Source organism: Epinephelus fuscoguttatus, linkage group LG16, assembly GCF_011397635.1.
Source record: "Epinephelus fuscoguttatus linkage group LG16, E.fuscoguttatus.final_Chr_v1".
NCBI lineage: Eukaryota > Metazoa > Chordata > Actinopteri > Perciformes > Serranidae > Epinephelus > Epinephelus fuscoguttatus.
The window spans coordinates 18,500,960-18,528,461 of record NC_064767.1 but is presented as its reverse complement, the minus strand read 5'-3'; the positions used below and the strand labels follow the sequence as shown (position 1 = coordinate 18,528,461).

Below are 27,502 nucleotides of genomic sequence, written 5' to 3'. Positions count from 1 at the left end.
TTTTCACTCCATTTAATAATAAAAAATAAATTAAAAAAATGCACTCCTGCTCCTGACGTGAGCACAAAACCTGTTTGGGAGCGGCATGTTCTCTCTGTGAATACTGATAATGTTTTCAAGCCAAATTTTACACTTTCTACACTGCTGGTGTTGTGCCACCTGCTAACACTTTATTTTATTTTTCCTTTGACATATAGGAGAGAGAAGAGATAAGAAGTAATTCCAAAGAAAGAAATAATAAAGATGGCATTTACCCTTCTTTTTATGATCACATCTCCTTAAACAATCACAGAGGCATGGACCTTTCTCTACCACCGCTTCATCATCGGCGTAAGCATCGCTACTTTCCTCCATAGTCACCTGCTCCACATCGTGATAATTACAGTGTTTCTCCATTGGGTCAGTAAGCTTTTGCCGTTGTGCTTTTTCTTTGTCGCTGACTGAGTCATCTCGTCTAAATGTCAGCCAGCAGAGCTGTCGGGCCTGAGCGTGGAAACAGCCCCCAAGATTGATCCGATGTGTTCAGTCCTACGGCTAAATGAGCACGTCTGTGGCTCCTCCATACTTATGACCACACGAAGCACCTGTTACTGGGTTACAGAGCAAAATAGATTCCACTCCAAGTGACATGAGTGATGGGTAAAGAAGAGATTACAGCAGATTGCAGTAGGCTGAATAAGCTTTGGAAGTGTGTTCCAGAAAGAGCAATGAGAGTGAGACTTTCCCCGAGTGTGTCTGTTGAATCCTGAGCCCTGTGTGTGTGTGTGTGTGTGTGTGTGTGTGTGTGTGTGTGTTCTTCAGACATGGCTATCTGGTAATTATGTTGACTGCATTAATGTCTCTCTGGGAGATGTGCGCCTCTTGCAACTTGTTTCTCCTGCTTTTCCGCTGCCGTTCGTTCTGATCCTATTACTTTTGACCATGTGGAATTAAATGCTGGCAGTGATTCAGCCATTATTTTCTCAGCTTGAAATTCCCACTGTGACCACACATTATTCCGGCATCGCTGCAGAGTAAAGATTTTTTTGATAGCTTTGGGATGTCTTCTTTAAAACAGTTTTAACAAAACACTTAACATTGCAACCCTCTATTTATTACAGTTCTGTCATAGCAAAGGAGTAGATTGACATTTTCCAAAATATGCCTTATTACTTTCAGCGTCTGAGTTAAAGGAGGAGATCGATAACACTTTCATGCCTGTGCAGTAATTATGATGCTATCCAGTTAGCTTAGCTTAGCATAAAGACTGGAAACAGGGAAACAACTAGCATGGCTGCAGAGGTCTGAACTTTAATCATGGTACTTAGGCAAATTTAATGACTTTAGAGTCGACCTGACAAAATCACAAAAGGCTTGCTGTCACGACCTGTCGAGCTCCTGAGTTCATGTTTATTTGTCATCCCTGTGTTTCCTGTTTTATTTTGGTAGCCAATGTCTCGTCTCATTTCCCACGTCTTGTTGTGATTACTTGCCCTGCCCTAATGTGCTTCCCCTGTATCTCATTTTTTCCCTTGTCTTAGAATATTTAAGTCCTTTAAGTCCTTTGTTGCCTGATCATCTTTACCTTTGAGTGACACTTTCAGTGTTTCCTGTGAGTGTATTTGACATAAGTTTGACAGTTTTTGCCTTTTTGAACACTCTTTCTTCCTGTTGATTTGGAGCCTGATTAAAGACATCAAGCTTTTTTCCCCAGTCTGTGAGTCTGCTTTGTGAGTCCTATTTCAGTTTGTTTTGGGCACTTGCAACTCGACTTGGACTTAATAAACACAAAGCACTCGTTACTTTTCTTGGACTTGAGCCATTTGACTTGAAAATACTTGATACCTTCTGTTAAAGAGGAGAGGTCTGCTGTCACAGACGTTGATCAGAATGCACAGCCACTGACATTTTCATCTGGCATGCACAAAGATTCACTTTCAAACTGAAGAACTTGTAGTTAAACAAAAAAGGGAGGGGAGGAAGCAAAAACACGTGGGTAATGAATCAGAACTGCCCCCCCCCCATGTGATGATGACGAAAGGATGAGTGAAATGGTGTTCAGGGTGTAAATAGGAGTGAACAGGTGAACTCAGTTAGGTTAATAAGTGAATAAAGAATGAAAGAAACTAATCAGTGCTAAAGAAAGAGGAGGGAGGGAAGTGAGGTAAGTGAGGAAAAGAGGTGTCAGAGAAGGAAAAAATAGAAATTGTCACTACACCTTCCCCCCCAAGCAATATGTGAAGATAAAGTTACAGCCATTTTTCAAAGATGAGAAGAAAGACTTCCAACAAGTCAGGACAGAAACAGCACTTCTTTTTTATGATTAATTTTCTGACAAATTGACAGGCCTTCAAATTTTAAAAAGCATTCATTATATTTCTAAATTGAATATAATATTACTCTGTTATTAAAATGGCATTACATTTGGTGAAAAGAGCATTATGACTTTTTTATGGAAGTGTGCAGGGCTTTGAAGCCAGTTTTCATAGTGGCCAAACAGTGCAATTCCGCTGTCACATGATGCCCTGTAGCCCCACAGACTTACATGGTGAGAGAGATGTCTTTAAATCAGTGGATACGTTTTTAGCATCACAACCCCCGTGAAAAGTCTGGTTTTACCATTGAGATTTGATCCAATTGTTGCGAAAACATTTGGATTGAATTATTTTCACCCATTTAAGATGGTGGAAGTGGATAGCTCGGCTGATGGAAGTCTCTGGTGTGCCTGGTCTAAGGGCCAACAAACTGAACTTCTTTGGCTTCGTGCACCACTGAGCAACCTTCATAGTTATGAACAGAGTTCCACGTCCAATGCTGTATCCAGTTCTCAAAGTCAAGGACTTGGGATCTTGAGTGCAAAGACTTCAGACTTACTTTGACTTGCAAAACGATGACTTTGTCCGACCTCTGATTCATACCACCTCTAAAACTCACAAATTAACATGCTATATTTGTTTAATATTTGTACACATTAAACAAATGTGCTGGTAGGAAGATTTTGCTAGCGTTGACAGAGCTAGGCTAGCAGAGTCCCCCTGTTTCTTGTCTTTATGCTAAGCTAAGCTAAAAACAGGAAGCAAGGCTGGCTATAGCTCCATATGTACTGTATAGAAATGAGAGCGATATTGATTTTCTCATCTCACTCTTGGCAAGAAAGTGATTAAGCATGTATCCCAAAATGTTGAACTATTCCATTCAACTGTGTAGCTAGGTGTACCCATCAAACTATAGGTATCAGTATTTCTCACTGGGAAGCCATGTTTTGGAAGAATCCATCCAGATGCCACAGCAGGCTGTGATAAGGTCAGCACTTCCCCATGAAATGCTCCTCTCTGCTTTCTCTCCTTTTGTTTTTCTGTCTCAGTGTTGTTGTTTTTGTAAATGCATCCATTCGGTCCTTTCAGAATGCCGACGCCAGCTACGACTTCAGCAGCAATGACCCGTTCCCATTTCCACGCTACACAGATGACTGGTTCAACAGGTAAAGCTCACCCAGTGGACCCCTGTTTATAAATACACATTCGGTGTGTTTCTGTGTGCACATGAGTGTGTGATCCCCGGAGTCTGGCAGCTCCTCTCTTCTCTTCTCTAAGACATAATAGTGCAGTATAAATGGAGCTGTTGGCCAACACAACATCACAGAAAACATGATGCCTGTTTCTACGCGCTCACTTTGAGGAGATAAGGGAGATAATGGAGAACGAGCACAAGTCTAGTCTCCTCTCAGGGTCACAGTGTTCACAGTGGCGACCTTCTGTCTGATAAAGCCTTATCTGGCTCCCATCTCCCAATCACACCGGGTGATCCACTGCCACGGCAACACATGTCGAAGAGAGGAACAAAGAGGAATGTATTCTTCCTCTGCCTCTCCTCGTGCCTCCATCTGCTCAGATGTATCAGTGTGTGTGCGCGCGCGTGTGTGGGAGTGAGAGGGGAGTATTTGGGTTTGCCAGTGTAGCAGTTGCTGACTGTCGGGCGCAACTCACTGGCTAATCAGCTGGTTGTTATAAATAGCTGCCTGTCTGTAGCAAAGCATGCTGGGAGAGAGGGGTTGACTCTCTGCAGTGTCGCTGTGGGGAGCGGAGGGATGGAGCGATAGGCACACATCACATGCTGCACACAGAACACTGATATGTGCAAACACATTCAGCCAGACTCGGATGAGTGATGGCGAAATGGAGGGATAAATCTTGGTGCTTCTACCTGAGCTAATGTTCCTCAGGTCACAGAGTATTTATGCTAATTTTTAATTGATTTATGGCGGGGGAAAATGCTAAACCTCTTTCCTCATTCTAGTCTGGCACAAAGTCAACAAAAGCAGGAGTTGTATCTAATCTGGGGAATCTTATCTTGAACTTAACCCACAATATATCCTTTGTAAATTCATGTAAAGTCATGCAAATCCCATTAAGTACACTCTCTGCTTTTTTTCTGATGTCACCAGTCACGGCACACGATGTGCTGGAGAGGTGTCTGCGGCAGCCAACAACAACATCTGCGGCGTGGGAGTCGCCTACAACTCCAAGGTGGCAGGTGTGTGTCATATTCGAGCAATGAGCATAGCAATGAGCTGTAAATGATGTTAGCAAATCACATTTCTGATCACAGTATAATGAAAGGATGAGAGGTAGGATGTATGCATACAATATTGTGGAAAAAAATGGTGCTGCATTGTTTGGTATTGAACCACATTTTAGCAACATTCCTCTGCTCATACGATTACTGCAAATTACTGCAGAGGGCAGTTCGAGTTCACATAGCAAGAGGACAACACCATTAATCTGGAAAGCTCCATGTTTCTGTTTCATATAGATTTTTCTTGAGGTTTGCTCTGGGAGTTACACATGAGCAATACGAAAATGACTATTGACTGCTTGGTATGTGTGCTTCTATGATACTAACATCACTGTCCTGCTGTTGTCAAGGTGTCGGGGGTTAAGATGCGATAAATGTGTTGTATTATGCTGTCTCAAAGATATAAAGCTAATATACAATATGGTGAAGCAATAGTAACTGGAATTTGAATGTCAGATTCATATGGAGATGCTGCTCTCTCTCAGGTATCAGGATGTTGGATCAGCCCTTTATGACTGACATCATCGAAGCATCATCCATCAGCCACATGCCCCAGGTTATTGACATCTACAGCGCCAGCTGGGGTCCAACTGATGACGGAAAGACGGTGGATGGACCCCGAGAGCTGACGCTGCAGGCTATGGCTGATGGCGTTAACAAGGTAAGGCCATGTTAAACCCCCTGTGCACCGGGTTTTTAAAATAACGTGCCAGAAACTAGCCAGGATAAATTGTACTGATTTGTTCCACTTGTATCAAGTGACCCTTTACACAGTGTGTGTAATTTGCTTCGGTAGGTTCTTAGTCTTGTTTCTTCCTGTTCGTTTGACTGATGACTGATGTCGAAACCAAACTGCCCCGTGGGGACAGTGAAGCTCTGCTCTACTGTACGCTATTAATACAAAGATGAAAAGGTCTGCAGGCTGCTCTGGGCTCTGTCAGCCCAGTTGCCAGAATAAAATGTTGGCATTGGGCGTTTCTGTAAACTGAGGATATGTCACATTTGTACGTACAGATGCTAATAATTGGTTTACATAAAGACGTTTATTTTGTTTTACTGATGCAGGCAAATACTAATTCCTTTGCTCAGACTGCATTAAAAGTAGTGCTATGATGTTTTGTTACAATCAACAAGGTGAACACAGACTCTGGAAGACGTGGTAAAAAGGTGTTTTGAAAAATTCAGGGGATGGAGGCTGAGGAGAGTAGGTTGATGGCAGGGAAGCAAACTAGGTTGGAGGAGTGTTGCTGGCTGGGAGTGTGGCAGAAAACAGGCAGGCAGGCAGTGATCCTATGACACAGGAAAACACAAGGCAAGTACCCACAAAAAAGGTACACAAGCAAAAGCCTGAGTTGAATTCACAATTGAACAATTGCCGGAAGTGTGACTATACCACAGTGATAGACTCAACGAGCTGGAGAGGAGAGATGATGTTTTATACTACAGGGTTGATTACTGGATGGTTCTCAGGTGAGCAGCAGAGAGCAAGTGAGTTGAATGAATGTAATCAGGAACCTAGGAGAGTGAAGGAGGTGCCAGGCCCACGGCACAGACACACAGGAAAACTAGTGCCACAGCCAGGGCCGTGACAGTGATGAATACGAATACAGACCCCAACAAATGTACAGCAACAATATGTAACACGAAGCCCAAACCAAGCTGCTCCAATAAACAATAAAAAAGCCAGATTGGAAAATTAAGTAGTTTTCCTACCTATTTGAACTTCATTCTGCGTCTCCCTGTTGCATCAAACTCCTGCAGAGCGGCCAGAAATGTTCATCATACACTGACCTCTGGCTCGTGACATGTGCACCAATCATCAGCATCCAAAAGTATTTGCGTCATAGTGAGTGGTCACAGCCAAAAAACGCATCTCAGGCTCATTCATCAGTAAAAAAGAACCCAAAGACACGATGTGCTGCTTTTGTCACAATTTTATTTTCAAGATAGGATTTTAAATAATTGAAAAACATGTACGCACAGTGCAGTCCACTGCTCGCCAGTACACAGCCCAAATGTATGGTGTGACACCTTGGCAAGATGGCTGCCAAGTAGCAGACAGCAGCACTCTTAAATAAGAGTTCAGGACATTTCCAGCTATTTGGTGGCAGCACAAGCATGTTTTTTAAACAGAAGTTCATGAAATGTCCAGACCTTTTTGTTGACATTTTTTAATTTAACAAAAGTTCGGCACATGTTGAGCCATGTTTGCGGCCACCAAGTTGGATATTTTAAGGTAAAACATGATCTTTACCTGACCCTGACTAAGTGGTTTTTGTGCCTAAACCTAACTACACTTCAACCACAGCATAAAATTGAAACATACAAACGTAACTTGTCCATGGTTTGCAGAAATGTAATGGCGATTTTGTTGTCAATGTTGATGCTGATTGTACAAACAGCCAGTTTAGAGGCAAGGAATATAAATGGGCAGTCAATCCATCATCATCACCTGTAATGTGTGACACTACTTTTAACTCCACAAGAATGTTTTTCTGATTAATTAATCATTGCCCCCGAAAAGTCAGAGTGGAGTTCGAGGGCTTCTGGAGCTGATTAGGCATTCTGGTCTTGCACGACAGCACTTCAGCATGGTGAAAACTCTCGCAGGCCTGCAGACTTAAACGCAGGCCCTCAGGTTGAAGGGCAGTCTTCTTTGACACACACAAAGGTGCCATGATAATAATGCCACTGCCAATTATTTACTTGATTAATCATCATGCACTGCATGCAGGCAGGTGTGGGTTGCTCTGAAATGACCCCATTTCAGGCAGGGTAGCTGAGTAGGAGCAAAGCTGACTGTCATCTCTGATCATGTAAACACAACTAATCAAACAGCCACTCTGCGATCTGCCACTGAGATTCTAATGATCACTTATATAAGCAGCTTCTGTGTAGGCTGAGCATGATGTGCACTGTACAAAAGAGAAAAAAAGGAAACATTTAAAATTAAGAAGCACATTATGTTAAATTAACAACTGAGTCAGACAGAGCGGCTTCAAGTCTGCATCTTAAGCATAACTGCAAATTGCCACCGATAATGGAAATAAATGACACGGAGTGCCGTGCAAAATTAAAGCACTTTGTTTGGATTGTGCGGGAGACAGAAAGCAGAAGGCCCGAAGCTCATAGGTGAGCTCAACGGTGCTCAAACCTGTCTTTGCAATTCAAATAGAGAGCGACATAAATAAGCACCGTGAAGGGAAGAACATGCCACTCCTCCTCCACTTGATCTTTTGTTCTGTGGGGAAAACGGTCGGCCTTTTGTAGAGACAGGTGCAGCGTATGGTGAAGAGGATGCTCTCTGCGTGGAGCCACAGTCAGTTGTTTCATGTTTCAAGGCACTCTGTCAGCAACAAAGATGACATTTTACTGTGTGTTTAAATCTACAGAAGGTATTATGCTCCGTTGCAAAAAGGAAGGACATAAAATGTTTTCATTTTTTCATGCCTTCATCACTACTGTAATGCCTTTCCACCTGCTGTGACTAAAAAATTATATAATAGCTCTGATGTGCTCAGAATGCTGCAGGAAGCAAGGCTGTCACAGATAGGACCTTGTATGCTTGTGTCTCCATTTGTTGCCTTTCATTTAAATACATTTCAACCATGAACGTCCTGTTATCTGTCCGTAAGGCTGTGTTCCTGTGTCCTGGTTAAAGATGAAAGGCAGTCAGGTTTTTACCATCAGCTGTGGCTTGATCTGAGAAACTCAAGTTTATACTGTAGCATCAGTATCATCATGTCTTCTTTAAATTTGTTTTGATGCCACTGATTTATAATGTACCACCGCTTCTTTTGTTTTTGCATTGCTAGTTGCTAATTTGTCGTTCGTGTCATCCTTTCCTCTCCTGTCCATCAACTTTCTCCAGGTCTTTCTTCCTTTCATTAAGCACTCAGCCCCCAAAAGACAATAAACCCTACATCCAGCCAACAGACACAAATGAATCACCTCACCGTCTTGATCTTTTTCTATGTACAACCACGGCCCGACGACCCAAGAGGTCTGAAAGGATTGTAGTCAGTGAGCAGTGAACTGGGAAGCCCAGTTATTAAGGAGCCGTATACGACATTCAGAGAATGAATATAGCAGCAAACACCTATTTGCTGGTAATGGTGCCCTGAAGTCACACTCCCTTTGTGTGTGTTGTCATCAGAGCTTCTCTGTTCTTTGTTGTGGTAGACGGTGATTCATGTTAGTTCCTGTGAGTCCCTGGGTGCGTGGGTTGGCTAATTGTACCGCCCTGGAACATTTCCACCAAACACTTTCGGTATGTACCTTTAGAACCTTTCAGACATGGTACCTAGACCCTAGCGTTTCCACTGTAAACAGTACTCTTTAATGTGGGCACGGTTGTCACTTACTGCTCCGTCCTGCAATCACTGTATTTCCTCCTTTATCAGTCTGGACCTTGTTTATCGTCCACAGAACTAGGTTGCATGCCGACATTTTCAGAACAATCTAGAATAGGCTGCAGTGAGAGTCTCTCTCCATGGGACTTTTAAAAATAATAGGTGTGTGCATTTAGTCCTTCTCAGGCAAGCTCAGGGCTTTAGTGTTGCCAGAGCCCACAGGAACGACGCTCTGCAACACTTTTTTTTTCTCCAAGTGAGGATTGGGACAGTACGGAACGGTTTCATTTGTGCCATCCACAACTTTTCATAGTGGAAATGGAAAAAAAGTGGATCAAACTTAACTGTACCAAAATGTTCTGCTTGGTGGAAATGGGGCTTTAGGCGGTTAACGCTGATAATGACTTATAGTGGTGGACTACCATCTTCATGGAAGTGTAACACCTACCCTCTTATTCCTACCCAGGTTAACACTGTTGGCTCTGTCAGCACTGTAACAGCTGCTGGCATTGTTCGCTCTGTTAGCACCGTTAGCTGCTAGCTGCTGGCTCAACCTCCTCTACGTTGAGAGCCTTGTGCAGGCAATCCTGCCTCAGACTCTGGATCATAGATATGCTCTGAATGTTGCAAACAGCTCCTTCAAATGACTGAAGCACTCGAATAGCATGTTCAGCTGTACATGCGTGGGTAGGGTTTGATTGAGTGATAGATGCCTAAATTATGTGTCTTTTGCAATCTATTAGCTGAAAATGTCCCTCCTTACAATTTGACATTTTGTCCTATTTTTATAATTCTGATTCGTTATTTAATCATTTGGAGTTAGATCATGCACATGATTAGTAGTCTAATTTCACCCATATATGTTCTACCACTAACCAGACCTGTGATAATGATGATGTTTTAGGGACGTGGAGGAAAAGGCAGCATCTACGTGTGGGCATCAGGAGATGGTGGTAGCTATGACGACTGCAACTGCGATGGTTACGCCTCGAGCATGTGGACAATCTCCATCAACTCAGCCATTAACGACGGACGCACGGCCCTGTACGATGAGAGCTGCTCCTCCACCCTGGCATCCACGTTCAGCAACGGACGCAAGAGGAACCCAGAGGCTGGCGTTGTGAGTGTGTTTGTGTTAAATACATGTTTCACCTGACTGAAAAAGAAATCATCTTAAACAAGTTCATCAAATCTTGTTGACAGTCCCTGAAGTAACCTTTGACAGTGGGTATGTACACTTTTAGCAAAGACAGCTCAATACATTTTCGTAATATCTTTCAAAGATACGTCCTCATTCATGGACTTAACTGTAAATAGCTTCTTTTCAGTTGGCCCAGCAGGAACTGTATACAAAGCTTTCCAGGAGGTTGGATGAGACCAGCCTGAGAGGCTGTTACGCTGTAATTGCTGGCTGGTTGTGAAAAATGGAGGTTTGGGTGGAGGAATAGCTCTTCTGTGATTACCTCCCTGGACTTCCAGATGCATCATTTTGCTGTAGATGCTCAAGAGCACCCGCTATACTGTGTTGATCACGGCCTTTGAGGCGTTGTGAATTGTTATTAAGGGAAATATGAAAACGTTTTTATGGACTCTTCTGTTATTGGTTCTTACTGCTTTATTTTTACCATGACAAGGAAAACCATCAGCAGAGAGTTATAAGTTGAAACAACAGGAACTGGCTCGCAGCTATCTGAGCATTTACGTGGAGAATTGTGTCATCAGGGCGTGATCATCAAAAAAAGAGTGGATGAGTCACTAGAATCAAAAAGAGACCCTAACCCTAACCCCATCTTGAAAACAGCACGACAGGTGATACTTACCACCTTTTATTGACAACAAATACCTGACCTTGATGGTAAGTGTCCGGAGAAGGAATGCTCTTTCATCTTAACGTGCAGTCATTGAGAATATCGAGCGATGTTCCATACCATGCATGTGTGCGAGAAGAATTTCCCAGGGTACAAAGGCAGCGGTGTTTGTGTTTGTGATTATGCAAATCACCTTTGGCTGTTGACAGAGCCACGGATCTTCCCTAGGGGTTCCCCTCTAATTTCAGTCAATCTGTTATCATTTCTAATTAAGCGCCAAATTAAATAATTAAATGCTTATTCAGTAAATATAAACATAACTTGCCTGCTGATGTGTTTATATAACAGTTCAGCCAATGTACACTTTGCACTCTAATTCATCCTTTTTTGTCTTTGTTCTTCAAATTATATGTGAAGCAAAAGGATTATACTGATTGTGGACATGTCCCTGTAGAATATTTCACACCCTAAATGACAATGTGTATATTAATTACTCACCCAGTGTTAAATTGAATTTGTAAAGAAAACATGTTTCTCGCGTCCACAGTGAACGAAGAATCCAAAAACGGAGGAAATTCTTGATGAATTGAAGGCATAGGTGACCACATTTAACAACAGAAGTACTATATCAAAGCATTTGTTTACAAACACAACCCATGCAGTATAATATAAGCCACATTTATCCAGACAAGCTGACGGTAGTAAACAAGGAAGCAGTCTGACACAGTCTTATAAGGACGCAGGTTAGGGTGGTTAGACCTTACCCTGGGAAGGTCCAGGTTTCCTGTGGAAGCGTGTTTGGAACTACGTGAACTTTGAGTGAACTTAAAGTCATTTTAAGGTGCTTCATTGCCATGTCTCTTTTCCTAAACCCATCCACAACAACTTTACTTGCCTATACCTAACCTTGTATCTTTCCAATAATTACGTAACTGTACAATAACGACGTACGCCTCATTCGAGGGGCGCTAATTTGTAGGATATTATGTAGTGCATGCATTTTTCGTAGGCTATCATATGAACCGTTCTTTGAGAACATGTTGATCCAGACAGGCCTTTAAGTTGGGGACCTAAGCTGAAAGTGATACTTCTGTAATCTCTCTCCAAAGCCCGACCCCACTGACGTAAACGGAATTTTACCCTGCTTAACACGAGAGCTACTGGCCTACCACTACTCAGTAGTTTGCTTGTGTTATTGGGTGACTTTGGTGAATCTAAACTAACCTGTAAGACACCGAAGTCACACAATAAAACAAACAAACTACCAATCGAGGCAGTGGTAGACCAACAGCTCCTGTGTTAAGCGAGGTAAAACTGGTATTTTTGTAAGGTGCATCTTCGCCATGTTTCCTTTCCTAAACCTAATCACGGTAACTTTACTTGCCTATACCCAACCTCTATATCTTTACATTTGTTACGTAACTGTAACTGCACTAATTCATAAGATATTGTGTTGTGCATGCATTTTTCCTTGGCTATCGTACAAACTATTCTTTGAGAATATGTTGATCCAGGCCTTTAAGATGGGCAACTGAACAAACAGTAAAACTCTCACAGTAAACTCTCTTCAAAGCCCGACTCCAGTGACAAAAACAGTCATTTTACCTCACTGAACACGGGAGCTGTTGGTCTACCACTGCCTCGATCGGTAGTTTGTTTGTTTTATTGTGTGACTTTGGCGTCTTAAAGAGTTAGTTTGGATTTACCAAAGTCACACATTAACACAAAGTACCGCATAGTGGTAGACCAGTAGCTCCCATGTTAAGTGAGGTAAAATCACTGTTTTTGTCAATGGAGTCTGGCACTGAGGAGAGCATAGTCAAGTTTTACCTTTAGTTCAGATCCCTGTCGGACAATGCTGTTCTCTGAGAAGTACTAACATGCAACTGGGTAAATAAGACCGAGATTATACTGCACAAGAATTTTCTATGTTTTTGGATTCTTCGTTCAGACATGCAAGAGAGGTTTTTTTTGTTTTTTTTTTAACCAATTCAATTTAAATACAGGGTAAGTATTTGATATACAAATGGTCATTTGGGGGTGAAGTATTCCTTTAAACTGCAATGAGAAAATTGCATATTAAATGTCTGAGTCAGGATCTTAGGGGCTGTGCAAAAATAGGAGGGACAGAGAGACAGAAAAGGGAGACAATTATGTATTTGCTCTTTTTGTTGTTTGATAGGGTGGTGTCAGTTTTGTGGGCAAGAAGGGGAGGATGTTGAGTGACTTAATGATCCTGTGATTTGGTTATTTCAGGCCACCACAGACCTGTATGGGAATTGCACACTGCGTCACTCAGGAACATCAGCAGCAGCTCCAGAAGCAGCTGGTGTCTTTGCTCTGGCTCTTGAGGCTAAGTATGTCGTCACTCCTTCCACACACATGCAATAATTGTGATTGTTGATTTAGATCAACTGTATGTATTAAACTTTATTACATTACACATTTGATTTCTCTGTGTTGAAGAAAGTTCTGGTCAGAGGGTAACAGTCTACAATAACATTCAGCTGTTAGATTTGGATAATCTTTGATTTGGGAAAAAAAAACTGTTTGCATGTTATTCATTAATGAGCATTTCTTTTCAAAGTACAACCTTGAGCTTTTGTTTCGCATCCATGTCTCTGACTTCCTCCGTCAATCTCTATACTCAGATCCCTTCATAGTTATTTTCTGTGTGTGTGTCTGAACTCCTTCAAGGCACGAATCAGCTCTCCACTTTTCACACAGTTGCTTATTTATCACAATCTGAGGCCGAATGAAAAGCAAAGCAGCACTTATTCCGTCGCCCACAAAGTACAGACTCTATGTGCCTGTGCCAAGGACACAAATCACATTTGGATCAGTGTATATCTCAGTACAAGACTGGAAAAATACAGTTTATATACTATATGTTTGTAGCAGAGAGGATGGGATGATAAACACACTGCAGTGCCTGAAAATTGTGTGTAGGCTTATGGTGATACAGAAGCTACTATTAGTGATGTTTACAAGAAAGTGTTAATTGTGTCATATTAACACTGTGGTACAAGGTGGAGTTTATTTTGTAATCCTTGTGAATTCAGAGCAAATTGTTCCTTGTGGATCAGAAAAATAATTGAAAACATATGCCACTTAAGTAAACCCGCCCACACATAATTAAACCAATATGAAAAATCTAAAACCTGGAGAATTACTGCTTCTCAAATCCCAGAGGGGAGCCGTTCTTTTCTCTCAGACGCTTCATTTCTCACATTAAAGTGCTGACAAGATTCTGCTGCCATTAACTGACACCAGTTAGTGGAGTTGAGCAAAGAAACACTGTTTGCTCTGCACACACAATAATGATGTTGCTGTTGGGGGGAGTGGATGCTCGCCCTGTCCGGTGGCAAATAACCCACGAGGCTGTTAGGACGACTGCACGGCCTTTTTACTGCCCAAACACACTTGAACCAACGGCAGGAGTCAGTGAGTCAGCCAGAGCAAAGCTGTCACTACACAGAGCCAAGATAATGGAGGGAGACGCAGACAAAGGCAGCCATCTGCCTCACAGTACAGACGCTATGATGTTTAGATAATTGAAAGTGTGTCATTAAGGCAAAACCATGAAGCAGAAATGTTTTAATATTAGTTAATGTTGTTTTTTTCCCCCGCTACCATGTCTACCAGTTCTAATTAACAATACTGACTCTCCTCGCTGTCCATCCCAGCCCTAACCTGACATGGAGAGACATGCAGCACCTGTCAGTCCTGACTTCCAAGAGGAACCAGCTCCATGACGAGGTCCACCAATGGAGGAGGAATGGCGTGGGTCTCGAGTTCAACCACCTGTTTGGCTACGGTGTCCTGGACGCTGGGGGCATGGTGAAAATGGCCAAGGAATGGAAAACCGTGCCTGAGCGTTTCCACTGCGTAGCCGGATCCATTCAGGAGGCCCAGTGAGTCACATTTCCACCCATTTTTACTTCTTTTTTTTCTTTTTTAAAAACTATACCTACTGCATGTTACATGGAATCACCACATATTCTACAATTTCAAACTTTCACCAAGATGCTAAGAGAAAAACACTGCTGAGCACAAGAGACACACTCATCTAATTACTCAGTTATCCCACTAAGGCTTAATTCAATAACAGATATGCGATGGGAGTGTCCACTTCATAACCCAGTGATATTTAGATTAGCTGCTCAGTCTGTCTGATGGTCCTGCAGATTTATAATGACAAAGACTGATGTCCTGACAGGCAGTGTTTGTTAATCACTGCATTACTGTTCTGACAAATCTGACATCTGAATTGGATTTCTGTATGAAAGATTACGGTGAGTATCCCTCACAGACTTGTTGAAGAGATGCTCAGAAGACATCTAGTGGCATCTAGTTTGCAGGGTGATGCATGTGCAAAGGTTTTCTGTGCTCAGATACTTTTGAGAGAAGGACTATAACATTGTTTGTATTACACATGAAAACTTCAATTTGTACACAATCAAACACACTTGGTCTGGTGCGACCTGTAGCTTATGGTGGCTAATCTTAGCTAATGTCAGCAAACTTTAGGTAACTATTGCTGTTTGATTTACAGTACAGGCCAAAAGTTTGGACACACCTTCTCATTCAATGCGTTTTCTTTATTTTCATGACTATTTACATTGTAGATTCTCACTGAAGGCATCAAAACTATGAATGAACACATGTGGAGTTATGTACTTAACAAAAAAAGGTGAAATAACTGAAAACATGTTTTATATTCTAGTTTCTTCAAAATAGCCACCCTTTGCACTGATTACTGCTTTGCACACTCTTGGCATTCTCTCCATGAGCTTCAAGAGGTAGTCACCTGAAATGGTTTTCCAACAGTCTTGAAGGAGTTCCCAGAGGTGTTTAGCACTTGTTGGCCCCTTTGCCTTCACTCTGCGGTCCAGCTCACCCCAAACCATCTCGATTGGGTTCAGGTCCGGTGACTGTGGAGGCCAGGTCATCTGCTGCAGCACTCCATCACTCTCCTTCTTGGTCAAATAGCCCTTACACAGCCTGGAGGTGTGTTTGGGGTCATTGTCCTGTTGAAAAATAAATGATCGTCCAACTAAATGCAAACCGGATGGGATGGCATGTCGCTGCAGGATGCTGTGGTAGCCATGCTGGTTCAGTGTGCCTTCAAATTTGAATAAATCCCCAACAGTGTCACCAGCAAAACACCCCCACACCATCACACCTCCTCCTCCATGCTTCACAGTGGGAACCAGGCATGTGGAATCCATCCGTTCACCTTTTCTGCGTCTCACAAAGACACGGCGGTTGGAACCAAAGATCACAAATTTGGACTCATCAGACCAAAGCACAGATTTCCACTGGTCTAATGTCCATTCCTTGTGTTTCTCGGCCCAAACAAATCTCTTCTGCTTGTTGCCTCTCCTTAGCAGTGGTTTCCTAGCAGCTATTTGACCATGAAGGCCTGATTCGCGCAGTCTCCTCTTAACAGTTGTTCTAGAGATGGGTCTGCTGCTAGAACTCTGTGTGGCATTCATCTGGTCTCTGATCTGAGCTGCTGTTAACTTGCGATTTCTGAGGCTGGTGACTCGGATGAACTTATCCTCAGAAGCAGAGGTGACTCTTGGTCTTCCTTTCCTGGGTCGGTCCTCATGTGTGCCAGTTTCGTTGTAGCGCTTGATGGTTTTTGCGACTCCACTTGGGGACACATTTAAAGTTTTTGCAATTTTCCGGACTGACTGACCTTCATTTCTTAAAGTAATGATGGCCACTGGTTTTTCTTTAGTTAGCTGATTGGTTCTTGCCATAATATGAATTTTAACAGTTGTCCAATAGGGCTGTCGGCTGTGTATTAACCTGACTTCTGCACAACACAACTGATGGTCCCAACCCCATTGATAAAGCAAGAAATTCCACTAATTAACCCTGATAAGGCACACCTGTGAAGTGGAAACCATTTCAGGTGACTACCTCTTGAAGCTCATGGAGAGAATGCCAAGAGTGTGCAAAGCAGTAATCAGAGCAAAGGGTGGCTATTTTGAAGAAACTAGAATATAAAACATGTTTTCAGTTATTTCACCTTTTTTTGTTAAGTACATAACTCCACATGTGTTCATTCATAGTTTTGATGCCTTCAGTGAGAATCTACAATGTAAATAGTCATGAAAATAAAGAAAACGCATTGAATGAGAAGGTGTGTCCAAACTTTTGGCCTGTACTGTACATTCCTGGGACAGTTCACTGACTGTATTAGGGCCTGTTTATATGGTTCTGCATATTTCTGAAAACGGGTATTTGTCTTTGCGTTTGCACCTATCATTTACACGTAACTGGCGTTTCTCCTCAACGAAAACAGATTTTTAAGAACACCTTCCAAAGTGAACGTTTTTTTGTTTTTTTTTTAAAATTTGGCGGACATATGCGGGGTTGTTTACATTTTGTTAGCACCTTTGGGACTACTTACGAGCTACTACTTACAAATGAATTTAGCACTGCTGCATCAACATCACCGCTACATCGTCTTCTGTGCCGAATATTAGTAAGTGCATAGCAGCTAACTATGCTACATAAGGTTAAAATGTAGTTTATCATTGTTGTTATCACTAGCGCCAAGAGGAAAACAAATCACTGTGCATGCATAACGTTCTTCTATGGCATAATGCCACCCACTGGCCTGGCATGCCATTTTTGTGTAACCGTGTAAACAGGGATATCGTTTTCACAACTGATCGTGTAAACCTGGAATTTTTTTTACACAGGATAAATAAAAATCTGTTTTTATTTGTATCGGCATCCGTGTAAACAAGGCCTTAATCTTCAATACTGGTACAGCCCAGCTGGCACCGCATGTCAATATGACATCATCAGACAGATGTTAAATTTTGGTTGAAATGAAAATCAGGTTGGCAACATTTTAAATGTCTAACAACATGAGAATTTCATGTTGTGTAGACCCTAACGTTACGAAGCTTTGCAGACGTTGAGTTTTATTCTCCATACCCTGTGACTAAATGTCATGATTCTATGTCAAAATGTCGTTGGCATGAGATGTTCAGATAAAGTTGGTTATTGGTTACCTAACAACACAACTTAAACCGACAAAATATCATCGTCATCTGTCGCCAGTATTCTATATGAAATTGGCATTGGCATTAAAGGTTGTCCTGTTGGTCACCCTAAATTCAACTAAGTATCAATGTCTAATGATGTTGGGAGCCACCTGGAAGTCATTTAGCAAATTTATTACAGATGCTATACATTGGATTAGAATTTGGCTTCATAATACAGTTGTCACTTGTAGCTGCAGTAAAGTAACCTGGATTCACTTTTGTGACATCACAACAAGTTTGGAAGACAATCCTCGTCTACCTATCTACTTTTGCTCTCTCCCACCTTTCTATCCATCTAACCCTTTGGCTGCCACTCGGACCCCCAGACGGCACTATTACTCCCACGCGTAGTCTCAAGCATGACCATCAGGGACTGTAACATCTAGTCCAATTTCCAACTTACAGAATATGGAAACTACTGTAGACACATCCACATAGCTTTTCTTCGTTTTTTTTTTTACTGAATTGAATTGAGCACTGCATACTTGTTCACCTTGCAGTGAAGTAGCAGATACCTTGTGTCTGATAGTTGCATTTTTTAAACTAAAAAAAAAAGATTGCGTTCTCTGAGGAAGAAGGAGCAGATGTAATTTTAATCGTGTGTAACTTGGCAAGCAGAGTATTTAAATGTAAAACATGTCTGGAAGGGCTTCTTAAAATATTTACTAAAACAGACAGCAAATGCAAGGTTATGTAAAATCTCTGCCACATGGGCTTTGACAAAAAGGTTGTAATAAATATTTATAAACTAAATTTGAACCCAAAAATACAAACTAAAGAGTCATTACTAAATGCCTTGTCAAGCTAATGGTACCTCAGTCATTTGTATGCCTCCCCGCTGGCGACAGCCATGACTGGATTTATGTTTTGGGGTTCTCTGTTCATCCTATTCTTGTGAACGCAGTATGTCAGGAGGGAAAATTTGGCACAAACGTCCACTTGGACTCAATAATGAACTGATTACAATTTGGTGGTCAGAGGTCAAGGCTTCTGTGATCTCACAAAACCTGTTTTTGGCTGTAACTCAAGAATTCATACACTGATTTTAAAGACATTTTGCGCAAATGTCTAACAGGATAAAGTGATGATGACATTTCATATCCAAAATGTCAAAGGTCAACATCACTGCGACACCATGATGTTCTGCAAAAACACTTCTCTGGCCGTTACTCAACAGCATAACTCGGGAACAGAAGGGGACACCTTTTGTCAAATTGAATTGCGGACAGTAATATTGGGTGTCCACCTTGAAACTGTGCTGATGGTTTAGATCTTCTGAAGATGTGTGTGAAGCCTCTACTTTTTAGAATTTGTAGTGTCTTTGCAGCAACATCCACATTTGAAGCATTGTCTACTGTCATATGAGTCTGGACGGACATGGATGGATACTCCAACTTGGTTCGTGGAGGCAAACAACTGTGAGGCAGTCATTCTAGTTTGAAAAGGAACTATGTCTTGTATACTGCATATAAATTCCTTTAAAATGACTTGATTTTAAGCATGAGATATTCCCCACATGCTTTAATGTTCACTCCTGCTGTCAGGCCTCTGGGTAGAGTGGCGTTTTGATAACAATCCATCTGGCCTCTGCTTCGGAGGAGATCCTCAGAGCTCTGCCCCGCATCTTTCATTCTTATCTTCCTGTATCCACTCACATTAAGTAGTATCTCCCCTTGCATCACCCTGTCTTCCTCCCTGCATCTCCTCCATCCACATCCTTGCCATCACTTTCATCTCTGTCCTCCCAGCCTCCTTCCCTGTCAGCCTTTCCTTTCCCACTCATCTCCTCCGTCCCCCCTTGGCTGCCTCACGAGGGCTCCGTCATCCATCCATTCATCACATCCTGAGGCTTTGAGCTCCCGTGTGTGATGCCTGGTGGTTTCCTGTGGCTAGCCCTCTTATTCGCTCTAATTAGAGCGCCACAAATAGCCCAGCATGGTGTACCCTGAAAACACTGTCAATTAGACTGACTGACAGCCAGAAAGGGATTCCAGGTGGAGGTGTTCATGTCTGCAGATGTGTGCGTGAACTAACGCTTTCACATGCATTGTGTAAGTGTCAATGTGTGGGTGAAGATAAAAAAAAAACAGACTGAATGCGGTGCGTCTGTGTATTTTTTTTGCAACCATCAACATCTCCATTTCCTTATTTTAGTCTCTAATCAGCGCTCTGCAGACGATGCAGTCAACAACATGGTGTGAAAGTGGGCCTGTGTGTGTGTGTGTGTGTGTGTGTGTGTGTGTGTGCCTCCTTTGAGAGGACTGCTAGATAAAAAAGGAGCATCCCTTAAGAGTCATGTGCTTTTATTGCATCCCCGAGGATTTCACATGCAAATGGTGGTGAGGACTTGCCCTATTATGCAGAGTGGCTGTGCCTTTACACGTTCCATTGAAGAAAGTGGCATCAATTCGTCAATCGGACATGGACGAACCTTAAATATCCGAAAGAATAACCCCTCGTAAAGGTGGTATTTATGAGGGAGAAATAACGTCCCTGTTTCTCATCAGTTCACTGTTTCCACAGCAGCACCACAGGGCTTCTGCTGCTTCTATTGTGGTACAGATATAATTACAACAAGCCCACCTCTGATGATAGTGTATCACCAGAGAAAAGCAATAAACACCAGCATAGCCAGGCTTGCAAACACACTGCTCAGCATTGATCTGATAGCTGCTCTGGCTGGCTGTGGCTTACTTAGCTGGAGGAGAACTTCTCATTATCAGTGAAGCTGGCACACGGTGCCCCACTGTGCGTGTGGGGTTGTTTTTAATCTACGCTGGTCCTGCCCTTCAGAGGCATCCCTCTCCCTGCTCTATGACCGACTGATGTAATTACTCCGAACATTATCTGATAGGAACTGTGCACCTGCTGCGCACAAATTGTTGTGGGGGTCAAAGTGAGATCTAAACCATAGACTGTATAAATCTGGACATATTCACTCCCAGGTTTAGTTATAAACACTCACACGTTCTAATAAACTAATTATAGTGATTAAACATAAACAGTAATGGCACTTTTAATGATAATGAAAATGGAGAAAAAAATGAAGTGGCGGCAAATTGCAAGTTTGATAAATAACTTTATCAAACTTGCACTAACTGAAGTTGTCTCTTTATATTTTCTTTCTGCACATACAGCCTACATACACTCACTGGCCACTTTATTAGGTACACCCTTTTGCCTTCAGCACTGTCTTCATTCTTCATGGCATAGATTCAACAAGTTTCTGAGAAAATTTGTCAGAGACTTTGGTCCATATTGACATGATAGCATCACACAGTTGCTGCAGATTTGTCGGCTGCACACCCATGAAGCAAATCTCCCGTTCCTCCACATCCTATTGGATTGAGGTCTGGTGACTGTGGAGGCCACTGAAGTACAGTGAACTCATCATCATGTTCAAGAAACCAGTTTGAGATGATCTGAGCTTTGTGACATGGTGTGTTATCCTGCTGGAAGTAGCCATCAGAAGATGGGTACAGGTACTCAGGTAGGCTGTGGTGTTTAAACCATGCTCAGTTGGTACTAAGGGGCCCAAAGTGTGCCAAGAAAATATCCCCCACACCATTACACCACCACCACCAGCCAGAACCGTCGATACAAGAAATTGAGACTCATCAGACCAGCCAACGTTTTTCCAATCTTCTATTGTCCAGTTTTGGTGAGCCTGTGTGAACTGTAGCCTCAGTTTCCTGTTGTTAGCTGACAGGAGTGGCACCTGGTGTGGTCTTCTGCTGCTGTAGCCCATCTGCTTCAAGGTTGGACGTGTTGTTGGTTCAGAGATGGTCTTCTGCAGACCTTGGTTGTGACCAGTGGTTATTTGAGTTACTGTTGCCTTTCTATCATCTTGGACCAGTCTGGCCATTCTCCTCTGACCTCTGGCATCAACAAGGCATTTTCACCCAGAGAACTGCTGCTCACTGGGTATTTTCTCTTCTCTAAACCCTAGAGATGGTTGTGTGTGGAAATCCCAGTAGATCAGCAGTTTCGGAAATACTCAGCCCAGCCCATCTGGCACCAACAACCATGCTACATTCAAAGTCACTTAGGTGTATTTAATAAAGTGAGTGTATGTGGAGTCATTAGTAGAGTTGTTAGTAGAAAAAAACAGTTTAATATTTGGTTATTTCAGATGTCTCAACATGCAGTGTAGGGCGTAACTTAGTATGAAACACCCCGCTGTGAATTGTTCTGTTTTTCTGGGAATAGTAATTTGCTTCATCAGCCCTCAGCAGCTCACCTCTCTGTGCTCAGCGTAGTGCTCTATTAATCATTTTTCAAACTGAGTGCTGTTCCACACATCTCTCTCGCTCACTCTCTGTGTCTTGTCCCCGTTGCCTTCTCTCCACCCCCATTTCCCTGCTGCCTGCGGTGCAGCCTTGGCCTCTAATAATGTTATTAAGCCTCCTCATAGCCTTTGGCCACCACCCCTGCCCTGCTGTGTTCTCACTCTTCCTTTCCATCACCCAAAGAGACGGTAACAGCAGTATGTCATCCCTACCATGAAGCAACAACAGTACTTAGATTTGCCTGCTTTTACAGTCTGCTGTGGACAAATCCGTCGTGACAAAATGAAAAAGGACCTCTTTGTGCACTGAAAAGGAGCTACAATTCAGAGGTGGTCAGGTGTTTACATGTATAGTTTATTGACAACATGGCTCAGATTTACAGCTGACTATATAATATACGCTTTTCTACAGTACAGTTGTTTAAATTCATCTAAGAGGCAGTGAGGTATTATTGGACATCGTTCAAACTTTTGTGTTTGGTAAAATTGTTGTTTCTAATTAACAATTTATCAAACAAAAGTGTCAAAAGTTTCATGTTTCCAGCTGGTCACATGTGAAAATTTGTTGGTTTTCTCAGTGCTCTATTTGTTTTGAGCAGATTCTTGTCGTTGTATTGAAATAATTGATCCATTATTATGATTATATAAAATATCATATCATGTTCATATTTAAATGTGGGCAAAATTTTAAATAATGAGATGACACATTTCTTTAGATGGTCATCTGCACCAGGCACACTACTGCAAGTGTTTACATTACGTAGCCTACACTGCTACATGTAGCTACATGCTAACATCAGGGCAAAATATAATCTTGGTTGCTGATGTTGTTCATTTTTCTCTGATTTTTGATCATGTTCCTGCTGCAACATGTCTGGTTGCAAATATTTTGGTTTAGAAGCCTTGTGATTTTTTTTTTCTTGTGGTAGAAAGTACCACCATATACAGTCATTTCCCAGCTGCAAATACAATGCTACATATAGCTACATGCTAATCAGGGAAACAAGTACTCCAGAATACTCCCTGATTTCAGATCGTATTCCTGCTAGAACGTGTCAGGCTGTGAAGATTTTGGTTTAGATGCTTTTACTGGGGATTTTCTTAAGTAGAAAGTGCCGCCATATTCTGTTATAGTGCAGAAAACCCTGAATCGCTGACCAGTCAGAGCAGAATGGGCTTAAAGAGACAGGTGCTAAAACAGAGCGTTTAAGACAGAGGGTTAATACAGGTGTTCCAGCACAGGTGGTATGAGGAAAACATCAATCAACTAATCAATCATAATTTATTCGTAACATGAAATAATACATGGTACAACTGCAGTGAAATGGGATCCCATCATCTCCTTTGACTCGTGCAGTGTGATTTAGTACTTTCTTGTGTCTTCTTACATCCTTGACTGATGTATAATAATTGTCCATGATGCCGGATGGTTCTGGTAAACCATGGTTTCTGGTTGTGGAATGATTTAATTGTCCACACATTCCAGCCGAAATGAAGTGATTTTTGAACATTAAAGCTTGTAAACATGTTCTAGTAGAAACCCAAAATACAAATACAAGAGCCCTTTAACGTCAAATTTTGTTTAATTTTTCAGAATTCATATTTAAGTAAATGAGAAAATATGAATTCTGAATTAAGCCATAATAGAGTTTAAGACCTTTAACAGTAAATATTAAAAAGCTAGAATATTATGTGACAAACGGTAGCACCTAATATAAACCGTGGCCATGTATTGGAGACCAAATACTGTTTTATTGCCCCCACTTACTTGACTTGAGTCAAGTAAGTGGACATGACAATAATCTCTGCAATGAGGGAAGAGGTTAAAATACAGGCCTCATTCTCTGTCAAGGTTGGATGGCTCTATAGGAAACTAGGTCAAGTACTTTAATTTTCTTTCACCTGCTCTGTCAGTCTTGGCTGCAGGGATGCCTAAAGCCATCTTATTGTGGTGATAATGTGTCCATGTTCCGTCTTATTTCATTTTGCTCATGTTTAACACTGATGTTTGACCTTTATCTGCCTCTCTGATACACAAATTTATATTCCTCAATCTATTTTTTCTTCTCCAGTAAAATCCAGTCTGGCAACAAACTGGTGCTGGCCATCACCACTGAAGCCTGCCAGGGGAAGGACAACTTTGTCCGCTACCTGGAGCACGTTCAGGCGGTGGTCACCGTCAACGCCAGCCGCCGCGGCGACCTCAACATCAACATGACTTCGCCCATGGGCACAAAGTCCATCCTGCTGAGCAGAAGGCCCCGCGACGATGACTCCAAGGTGGGTTTCGACAAGTGGCCCTTCATGACCACGCACACCTGGGGTGAGGACCCCCGCGGGACCTGGGTCCTGGAGGTGGGCTTTCAGGGCGAGGAACCACAGCGCGGAGTCCTGAAGGAGTGGACTCTCATGCTGCACGGAACACAAAGTGCCCCTTACATAGACCAGATAGTACGTGATTATCAGTCCAAACTCGCAATGTCCAAAAAGGAGGAGCTGGAGGAGGAGCTGGATGAGGCTGTAGAGAGAAGTCTCAAGAGCTTGCTGAGTAAAAACAACTAAATTCCCATCTGCATGTTGCCGACTCCTTCACTCTTATCTTTCTCCCTCCCCGCAGTCTCGCTCTATCCTTCTCTAAATCGCTTCAGTTCTTCTCAGTCTCTCGTCATCCTCCCTTTTGTCTACCTCTCTTCACTTTGCTTTTTGTTATCAAGTGTTTCAATTAGCCCCCAACCTTCAATGAATGTTTCTTGTAATCCAGTCATGATAAAAAGTGTAACCTTTAATAATCTGTTCTACATAGACAAAGAAAACTCTATCACCTGGATTTTTACACTCAACAGAACTGTACATAAAGCAAATATAATCCACTCTCTCATGCTCTTGCTTTAACTGCCCTGCACCTCTCTTCTGCCAACTGTTGTACAGTTTGTGACTGTAAATGATTTTCTGTGTCATTCTACTTAAAGTTTAATATCTTGCAAACAGAGCAGTGATACTTCTTTCTGTTTATATTTTTATGTGACATGCACTGTTTATATATAAACAAGGAGAGGAATATGTGATTCATTTTGCAGCCTGTGGTCCTCAGTTCATATTTCATAATCTTTGACATATGCTATAATAAATCTATTCAGCTGTTTATTAAAGCACTGGAGTGATTTGCAACACACCACTGAGCATACAGAGTAAAAGTCATCTCAAGGGCCAAAACTTTGATCCAGAAACACAGAAAATTATGACAGAAGACCAAGGATGTGGAGTTCAATTTTATCCATCTGAAAAATGTAGTCTTTGGCACACAAGCAGCAGCTACCTAACCATAACACACCCAGTTTTAATCTTTCCCCATGTGTCTTTCATTCTGTACTGTGCTGTCAAATAAAAGAAAACTCCCCCTAAAAAGTGGAGCCTGAGCTACTTGTGCCAAGGTACATGTTAAGGGTGCTCAATAAATCACTGCCATAACAGTTTTTTAGGGTGCTTTCAGACCTAGAGTTGTCTTGCCTTGGTCCAAATCAGGGACTGAGTTGAGTTGGTTCATGTTCTCATGGCAGCATTTACAAGCGGACCAGATCAAATGCCTTGCACGAGAAAGCTGTTCTTGATTGGTCAGAATTTCCATGTGGGAAAAATCCAGGAAGTAAACAAAATGCTGAAGAAGAGTACACTTGCAAGATAAATGTGACACTTTCTAATGTCACAATGGAGGGACAACTACGCAGGTTGATTTTAGCGCTGCTCATCGTGGACTATATTGCTGTCATTGTTCATTTTAGTCAAACCATACAGTTTGAAAACGAGGCGCGGCTCCAACTAGAAAACAATGTTTTGATGCATTTGATGTGCTGAATGTGCATATTAAGGCAGTGCAGGAGGAGGTGCACATTAATAATCCTTCAGCACCCAAACAATGTGTCATGTGACTGCAGTTGGTTCAGATCGAGGTTGGAACACGTTCTCACCACAAATGAACCGCACCAGAGTTTGTTTGTAACAGGACTGAGACCACCTCTTCAAGAAGGTCTTGGTCTGGTTGTTTTGTTGCGCACCTGAGTGCGAGTGCTGTGTTCACACCTGCCCAAATGAACCACACTTAGGGGGCAAACGAACTTGAGTTGGATTGAACCGAACCAAACAGGGCAGGTGTGAAAGCACTCTTAGTATTTTATCAATGATAAATCTGTAAAACACGTAGAGAAGACTCAGTCTCACTGTATTTAAACAATATCTGCTGCCTTCTGTCTGAATTTTGCAGGTAATATATGGGATTTATTAACAGATACAGTAAAGCTGTCGTCATGCTGTGTTAAATTTTTTTCGACAGAGGTGCCATCTTGTAAGAAATGTGCTCTGTCACCTGTGCCTGCCACAGTGGTCAAGCAGCTGTATTCAACATGCATTCAACAATCATGATAAAACATAGATCTGTATGACTTGACCTAATTACAGACCCCCATGCACTACTTTAGCTCACATACCAAACCATTGTAAACGATCTTGTTTTTTGGACTGCATACACTTCACACTTCAATTCCTGAGAACCTCAAGAACAGTTTTGCAGTTGCAGGGTGCAACATCTGCTAATTCACAAGCTGACAAACTGCAGGATCACAGTCAGCCTCACAAAGGTAAGGCACTCCTCATTTTGGCCCAAATAGTCCAGTAAACCAAACAAAATAAAAAGCTAAGAAGGCAACCACTGTAGCAGGCACAGGAAACAGAACGCATACCTCTCAAGATGGCACCCAGTAGGATAAGGGCACTAGTATAGAGCCCTAATGTCTGAACCAACAATAAATTGCATTTCTATAACTATCAGTTCTAAATATCCAGTCGCCTTTGTCTGTATAGCCTCACTATAATAAACAATAAAGAGGCTTAGGCAATAAATAAAACAGCTGTGGACCATGTGGTGGGGATAAGCATTTTTCAGCCACATAAATAGCCTGCACTTCTTATAGGATCAACAGCAGCATAAAACATCATCAGGGCAGACAACACAGAGGTGTAGGCTGTAATAAATAATGTTAAACTTCACAGCAACTGCAGCCACAAACACACATATCAAAGCAAAGTAGAAACTGCACAGCAGACACACACTGACGCCCTCCTCTGTATCCTGGCTTACATTAATGAGTGCGCTGTTTGTGTGGATGGCACTCAGTGAATCTCGTGCACCGTGACGTCCTCCACAATCTGCTCTAGGTTCAACAACTCTGCTTGTTGATTCTCAAAGCATATTACAACCAGTCCACTCAGCCTCTTTGTCCCAATATAACCAGTCCCACTGTGCTCCTCAAAGTTTTTCAACAAGCTGAAAGAGGCTCTGCAGTCACTTCAAGGATAATTGTCACACACAGCAGAAGGAGGAGCTGTTGGGAGAAATTTGTGCTCAGGGATTACCGCCAGAAAGCCCTGCCTTGGTGA

At 42.2% G+C, this 27,502-nt stretch overlaps 1 protein-coding gene across 1 annotated transcript in view; it reads left to right on the top strand.

Moving 5' to 3' along the window:
• The window catches only part of pcsk2 (proprotein convertase subtilisin/kexin type 2), a 42,794-nt gene extending 17,294 nt beyond the window's left edge, over positions 1 to 25,500 (top strand). Inside the window, exons 6-12 of the mRNA XM_049599814.1 lie at positions 3,384 to 3,460; positions 4,424 to 4,512; positions 5,040 to 5,215; positions 9,811 to 10,026; positions 12,971 to 13,071; positions 14,401 to 14,628; positions 24,145 to 25,500. Coding sequence (XP_049455771.1) covers positions 3,384 to 3,460; positions 4,424 to 4,512; positions 5,040 to 5,215; positions 9,811 to 10,026; positions 12,971 to 13,071; positions 14,401 to 14,628; positions 24,145 to 24,634 — 1,377 coding nt within the window. The 3' untranslated portion in view covers positions 24,635 to 25,500. The remainder of the gene's footprint in view (positions 1 to 3,383; positions 3,461 to 4,423; positions 4,513 to 5,039; positions 5,216 to 9,810; positions 10,027 to 12,970; positions 13,072 to 14,400; positions 14,629 to 24,144) is intronic.
• Positions 25,501 to 27,502: the final 2,002 nt, after the last annotated feature.